At 52.6% G+C, this 7,809-nt stretch overlaps 1 protein-coding gene across 1 annotated transcript; it reads left to right on the forward strand.

Annotated features, from left to right (window-relative positions):
* Window positions 1-2,850: 2,850 nt before the first annotated feature.
* Rax (retina and anterior neural fold homeobox) lies at window positions 2,851-7,026 on the forward strand. Its single transcript, XM_020170559.2, has 3 exons — window positions 2,851-3,360; window positions 3,630-3,883; window positions 6,535-7,026. Exons 1-3 carry the CDS (start codon window positions 3,072-3,074, stop codon window positions 7,024-7,026), a joined length of 1,035 nt encoding a protein of 344 aa, XP_020026148.1. The 5' UTR covers window positions 2,851-3,071.
* Window positions 7,027-7,809: the final 783 nt, after the last annotated feature.

Raw genomic sequence — 7,809 nt, forward strand, 5'->3', positions numbered from 1 at the left:
TTAATGGGGCTCTATCTGTATTTAAGGTCAGCCATAGGTGAGGGATGGGAGGAGGGAGTTTTCTTGGATACATCTCATGAATTAATGAATTAAACAGAGGCGGAGTTCAGAAGCCAGGCTCCCTCCTTTTGCTAAAGCAGGGCTGATTATAAACTGGTATAACTGATGGAGAAAAAAAGAAATGCAGCTCAGAGCTAGAAGAATTAGGGACAGGGCCTAGTCCATTCAGCCTCCCTAATGGAGTTCTTGGGAAATACACATGTAGATTAGCCCCTAACAATGACCCCCGACTGATTGCTTGGAGTACCCTGCACCATGCCCATAATGGTACTGACTGGCTCTTTATGTCCCACACAAAGGCAGCCCCAGCTCACCCAGTCATCCTGCTCTGCCCTGCAGGCCCTCACCAGGGCTATGGAAGTCTTTTCTGCTTTTCTCCCCAGACTGTAATAAACAGTAAATAAAAGCTCACCTCACCTGGACCTATTAGGGAGAGCTGGGCAGTCCACAGGGAATTAACTTTGGAAAACAAGGCCATAAACCCCCTCGAAGAGTGTGGGCAGGAACTTAAGAAAACTCTGTCAATCTTCGTTTAGCAGTGATTACAGAGGACAATTTAGTATTCGGGAAGCTTACATTAAAGGCATTTTCAGGGGGCCGGAGATGTGGCCGAAGTGGGAGAGCACCTGCCGAATAAGCACAAGGCCCTGAGTTCAAACCCTAGTTCTGCCAAAATAAATAAATAAAAGCTTTCTCAGTCAGAGGGGAAACAATGAATGCCAATTAATTATCCCCAAAGCTGTCTTCTGGTTACCTCAGCATCACAGATGCTTGGTCTATGTAAGTGGCACTGAAGACTTTCTGGGGTACCACCACACAGTTTGTGGGGCAATGTTGTGGACTGGCACCTTGGACAGCCTAGAAAGGCAACTGGTCTGCAGGGAACCCAAGTCTTGTAAGTCTCTGGAAGGCCACTCCCCATCTACTCTGACTTCATTTCTTCCCAGGGTCAAACGGCCTCCACCTCAGCCTCTGAAAGACAGATTTGGGGATCCCTCTGGGAAAGATTAAAGACTGACCATAGGCTAAGATTTCTTTGGTTTTTTTCACAAACTTCACACTCTACAATAATAATTATGGGTGAGCCACAGCCAGGAATCATGGACAAGAGCCAGCAGACCTGAGTTCTGGACCTGCCCCTTCATAGCCAGCCGTCTTAGGTTGAGCCTCTGTTTCCTTTTCTGGCTCCTACCCATGGCTCTGTCCTGCTCACCTCAAAGAGCGATGAAGTGAAGAATGTAAAGGGCTCTGACAGCTATCGAGTGCTATTTATTTCTATCCATTTTGCTTTTTCCTTACAATTAAAACTTTCTGCCCCAAGTCAGTAGCTGAATTTCAGCCCACTGCGAACTCACATGCTTGCAATTTTAACTTTTTACAATTTTATTTAAAACAGTGTAATAAGTCCTTCTTTCGTCCCACTTCCAAGAAGGAGTGTTTTCCTCTTGTTTATTTCTTTGTCTTGTCTCAAATACTGGTCGTTAAAATCCTCAAGGTCAGGGGACTGGGCTTTCTTTCTTGTGTGACTGGTGCGGGACCTGCAGAAGGGACTCGGTAAATGCCTGTCTTGGATGCACAGAAAGGTAGGGAGAAAAAGAGTCCTCTGCTCCAGCGATCAGAGAGCCCAGGGAAAGAATTTCCGGATGTGGTCCTCTACGTCCTGCAGGCGTCCAGGAAAGCATTTTTATTTATTTTCCCAGCTACCACTTCACGGGAGGTGGGTGCCCGCCTCGGGTCTTAGTCTCGGATTTGAGGGGTGCACTGTTCACAGTACCTTTGTCCATCAGCACCGCGGGATGTGAAAACACCCTCGCCCTCTCAAATCATCTTTCCCTTTAGCCTTTGAGTCGCTCTGGGTCATGGAAGCCTCAGGGGGGCCCCAAAGGGGGAAGGCGAGCAAGCGGATTAGGAGGGCAACCCTTGGGGAAGCACGGGCCTTCTCCCTGGCGAAGGTCCGTCCCTGTCAGTCTTGGATCATCTCCTTGGCTGGGAAAAGTGGGGAGGGGGGGAGAGAATAACACACTAGTGCACATCAGTAAAGGACCCTGTCCTTTCCCACAGGACACAGAGAGGGAGGAACTTCTTGAGGGTGTCCTGCGGCACCTGAGCCCCTCAGCGTGTCAGACTCGGGGTCACTGGACCAGCGGGCACAGATGGTCCCACCCCACCGACTCCTGGTGGTCGCGCTGGTACGAGGGAGGCCGGTAGCATGAAAGTCCGAGGGGACTGGGAGTAGAGAAAACAGACACGGACAAAAGAAATCAGTTGTGTGGGATCGTGGACCACAAAGCCGGGAGATTGCCCGTGGGGTAGAAAAGAGAGGAAGAGGGGGAATTCGAACTGGGAGGAGCGTGTCCAGCCCTCGAGCTGGACAGCCTTCGACTGGGGACTGGCTCTTCCAGGGGGCATCTGGCTGCGGGGCCAGGGTGCGCGACCCTGCGGAAGAGGTGAGCCCTAAGACCTCTGCCCCACTGAGACAGAACTGGGCTGGGGGATCAGCCCAGGAAGTCGTAGCCTGTCGAATATCCCACTGCCAGTTCCCAGTGTGTTTGTGGTGGTGAAACAGATCAAGAGGTGTGTGTAGGAGGTTGGGGGGGGCGGGGGGGGAACGGGATGTTCCGAGTGCTGGCCTCAGGGTGGCAGGACTGGAACTCTACTAGGAGGGGCGGGGGAAGGACCTGCCCCTCTGCAGGGGGAGGGGCCGAGAAAAAGGGCTGGATCCCCTGCGAGTAGCGGGCTCTTTGCCTCCTGCGCCCAAAGGCCCAGCTACTCCGAGGCCGAACTTCCAACTCGTGCAGGGACCAAGGCTGCCACCGGCCGAGCGCTTGCCCACCTCCGGAGGGCCAGCCTGGGCGGGTTGTCCGCGGAGCTTGACCTTGGGTTAGACCTGTCCGGCTGCCGGGTGGTCCGCTTTGGAGAAGTCTCACTCCCTGACGTGTACACTTGGGAAGAGCCTGCTTCGAGCCACTTCTTTCAGCTCCAAAGCACCCGCCAGCCTGCCGGAGCTCCCTATGCACCTGCCGGGCTGCGCGCCAGCCATGGCCGACGGGAGCTTCTCGCTCGCTGGCCACCTGCTCCGCAGCCCGGGCGGCAGCTCCTCGCGGTTGCACAGCATCGAGGCCATCCTGGGGTTTACCAAGGACGAGGGGATCCTTGGCACCTTCCCGGCGGAGCGGAGCGCCCGGGGTGCGAAGGATCGGGATAGGAGGCTGGGCGTGCGGCCCGCCTGCCACAAAGGACCTGGAGGAGGCACCGAGCCGTCCCCTTCGCCAGCCCCGGTGCCCGTCTCGGAGTACGAAGGTGAGTGAGCGCTCCGGCTGAGACGAGGCTCTTGGTCCTTAACTTTTACATAGGCAACGGGGCACGGGTTTGGCGACTGTGTCTATGGCGGGAGTTTCCAACTTGCCTGCAGAAAAAGCTTAGGGACCCATTGCAGACTCCACCCTCGACCTCCCCAGGCCAGTTCTTAGCTTCTACTGGACTGGCCTGGGACTGCGGGACAGGGAGGCAGAATAGCTCCTGGGATGCTTCGGGGAGTGTCTCTGACCCGCTGGGCCTCGTTGGCCCAGTCTCTCGTCCCTGCTGCACCAAGGAGCCCGGGGAGGCGAGGCCCAGCCCAGGGCTGCCAGTTGGACCAGCAGCTGGCGACTCAAAGCTGTCTGAGGACGAGCAGCCCAAGAAGAAGCACCGGAGGAATCGCACGACTTTCACCACGTACCAGCTGCACGAGCTGGAGCGCGCGTTTGAGAAGTCCCACTACCCTGATGTGTACAGCCGCGAAGAGCTGGCGGGCAAGGTCAACTTACCCGAGGTCCGGGTCCAGGTAAGGCGCCCAGACTGAGGGATTGAAGGACCGGGACCTGGAAGGATCACTTTTCCTCTAGAGTTTGCAAGCATCCACGCATTTTTTACTAGCACGCCTAGAATCTCCAAAGGAGAGTCATAGGTCTTCGATGTTCCTCCACGCATCACTCTTCAGGCAATGTGGTCCAGTTTATAATATCATGTCCCCTTTGGGGGTGGGGGTCTCCCTCTTTTAAAACTAAAAAGAGTAATTGAGGATGGCTTGCGAGATGAAGAGTTTGACAACTCATTAGAAACACCAGTTATACGTTGAGGTTGGGAGTTGTTGAGCAGAGAGGGAATGTAAGCACCAACCAGAGTCCCCAGATTGGGTCCTCCAATGCCACCCTCTTCAGTAACTGTGCATCGTGTTGAAAACAAAAATGCTGTCTCCTTTCGAGGGGCCTGGGCCCTAGGAGTTGAAACTTTTGGGAGGATTTGTTTAAGAAATTGACTTCCTTCTCTGGTGCACATCCAACCAAACTTCCCGCTGTAGAGGTCTTTTTATTGTAAAAGGGGTTTTCGCTTTAATTAAAGCTGAATTATCTTTAATCCTCGATCATTAAAATATTTGAAAGCCTTAAATATTTGAAAGCCTTAAATATTTGCTAGTCATCTGTGAAAAATCTGGGAGGGTTTCCAAATTGGGAGAGTTTACAGAGGCCTGAAAGGGAGTCACTGGGAACAAATTTCAATGCTTTTGAATGGTGGTGGAACTAAGATGGGATTTTTGTGTGTCTCTAATAAATTAAATTTCCAGGAAGTGAGAAAACTCGGGTGTTTGGGTGCTTTTTAGCTGTGTCTTCAAAGAAACAGGGGACAAACTGTTTCCTTTTGTGCTTTTGCTAAGGTTGGGGGTTGAAAGTAATGAGTACAAGTTGTGGTTTAAAAAAATAATTCCATATTGTGGTTCAGAATAATGAGTAAGGACAGTTCAGTTTCTCCTCAGTTCAAGCAGTAAAGCTACGATAATTTCATTGAAGGGTGCAAATTTTAGCACTGGCTTTCCAGGGAGGGAGGGCTAGTTAGGGAAACAGAAAGAATAGAAGAGAAAAATGAAGACCAAGGAGAGGCAAAGCCTTCCAGTGTCTTACAGAATGTAGGCACAGCGGCCTCAGGGCTCCCCTGGCACCTGAGCCATGTCCCTGTAAGTCCTTCTTTAATTGTTTGGGGGTTTGGCTTCTGCTTTAAGTTATGCAATTCTTGAGAACAGTGTCTGTGACTTTTCTGTAACCACAGGGTGAGTACAGTACCCAGTATGTGACTGTTCTAAACAAGAGTGTGATGTAATCAGACGGTGTGGGGAGGCCCAGCAGGGTCTCCTACAGTGTTGCAGGCATCAGGAGAGCAGTATAGTCACAGTAGCCATATGACCAGGGGAAACCCAGCAAGCAGTGGGATAGTAGCTCTCACGTGTGCCAAAGTTTTGGTTTTTCTACTGTCAACAAACTTCTAATATTTCCCTAGCAGCTCTCAGCCTTGAATGTGCCTGTGTACCTTTTATGGGAAGGGAGCAGGGATACCCACATTTTTGTTCTTTCTCTTCTCAAATGCGAGCGTCACATGTTCTGTAGGTTCTGGGTTGCTGTTTTCTCAGCGCTCTGAGAAGGTGATCCCCACCCTCTTATTGGTACAAAACTCATTTCTCATTTCCCTTCATAAATATAATACTGAGGTCCCCAGTTGACCAAGGCTCTTTCAAATGCTTCCTGTTCTCTCTGTTATGACTGCTAGTGGAACTTGGTGGTGACACACTGCTTATATCCTTTCTGATGCTTTAATGAAATCAGTAGTGGAGGATTCAGTGGAAGAAACAGGGAGGTCTTGGCAAGGACTTTCTTTTGTGAAGATGAGGAAAACCACTTGGGTACTCATTGAAACAACAGCTGAGGATAAGGTCAAAGCTAACTCCATAAAGTAAATGTTGATACAATAAACCTGAACAATTGTAATCTTTGAAAATAATTAATGAGAAACAGAAATACTAAATAAAAAAGAATGTTATTGAAGCAGCAATTGAAAATATACATGATAAAAACAAACCCACTTGCTTCTATGCAGCAATCATAACCAGTAATCTGGAAACACTTGCATTTTAACATCTGATGTTGTCAGCACTTATTTATATCTGTGTTTACAATGGAGGGAAAGCATAGAAGGGCTGAAACAAAACGCAGCAACGGAGGGTTGGACAAATAGTGAGGTAACAAGATCTAAAGGGAAGTGTCAGGACCTGCCAGACTGCAGGTCACAGAAATGTGTTGAGGTCTGGTTTCAAGGTGCTGTGGTCTACTTGCAGAGTTAAATTCACTTTTTTTTTCTGAGCACCTATTCTGTTAGGAATTGGAAACACACACACCCACAGCCATGGGTGGGATTCACAGGTAAGGATGGGATAAAGGGAGGGAGGAGACAAAAAGGGGGGTGGTGAGAAAAAGGGATTGATAAGAAAAGAGAGAAACTGGATAGAAGTGCACAAGGAATGTCTGAGTCCTTCTCGCAGGCGAAAGAGTTGGGTCCCAGTTTTTTGGGATTGGGGCAGTCGAGCTGGCCATGCTGTACTGTCGCATGGACGGGGACGTAGCCCCAGTCTCTGCCACAGTCCGATGCCCGTTTTGCTTCCTCTGGCAGGTGTGGTTCCAGAACCGTCGGGCCAAGTGGCGGAGGCAGGAGAAGCTGGAAGTGTCGTCCATGAAGCTGCAGGACTCGCCCCTTCTCTCCTTCAGTCGCTCCCCGCCATCGGCGGCCCTTGCGCCCCTCGGGGCTGGCCCGGGCGGCGGCAGTGGCCCTCCGGGGGGCGCCCTGCCCCTGGAGTCGTGGCTCGGGCCGCCGCTGTCCGGCGGGGGCGCCACGGCGCTACAGAGCCTGCCGGGCTTCGGGCCACCGGCACAGAGCCTGCCCGCCAGCTACACGCCGCCACCACCGCCCTTCCTCAACTCCCCGCCTCTGGGCGCCGGCCTGCAGCCGCTCGGGCCGCAGCCGCCCGCCTATCCGTGCGCCCCCGGCTTCGGGGACAAGTTCCCGTTGGACGAGGCGGACCCGCGCAACAGCAGCATCGCGGCGCTGCGCCTGAAAGCCAAGGAGCACATCCAGGCCATCGGGAAGCCGTGGCAGGCCCTCTAGGGGGCTTGGGGAGCTTGCTGGGAGCCGGCGGCCCCAGGGCGCGCCCGAACCCTCTCCTCATGGCCCCTCTTGTGCTCATTCTTCCCCTGTCCAGCGGGCCAGGACGCCCCTGCATCCGGGAGAGCCAGCCATGAGGCCAGGGGAGGCCTTCTGGCCACCTCCATGACCCCCAGTCCTGCTGCCAGAGAGAAGGAGCTGCTGGACCCCTCTGCCAACGGTGCTCCCATTCCTGCCAGCACCAGAGCCTCCAGGCCCAAGGGACCAAGAGTTCCGACCTTTGCTGTTCTGTGCAGAAAGGGAGGAAAGGGGAGTCAGAAAAATAGTTTGAGAAACTGTATAAGTAGTTTCAAAGTACTTGGGAAAAGAATTAAAGATTTACTTGTTTGCATTTGATTCTGGTTAAGTGCGCTCAGGACTGCGGAGTGAGGAGTGAATGTGGGCGTGCAGAGTGGGAAGGAGGTGCGGTGACGGACCCGGTAGGTCAGAGCAGGCAAAGACCACACAAAAAAGAGCTCAGGGCAAATTCTGAGGACGCGGTGGTGCCCTCCCTGATGCGTGTGAGCTTGAGATTGGGGGTGCATGGGGTCCAACGTTCAGCTTCCGGTGCGTTCCAAGTTCCTCCATGCTCTAGCCAAGCAGGTGGCAGTTGCTACTTTTCATAAGAAACGTCTACACCTCATTCCCAAAGTGAGACCTCTACAGCTCCGGACGTCCCTGCTCTTCTCTTTCCAGTCCAAAAGGCCCCTTCATGGGCCTTCATGGTGCTGATCCTGGAGCCTCTCT

Source organism: Castor canadensis, chromosome 4, assembly GCF_047511655.1.
Source record: "Castor canadensis chromosome 4, mCasCan1.hap1v2, whole genome shotgun sequence".
NCBI classification, from domain to species: domain Eukaryota; kingdom Metazoa; phylum Chordata; class Mammalia; order Rodentia; family Castoridae; genus Castor; species Castor canadensis.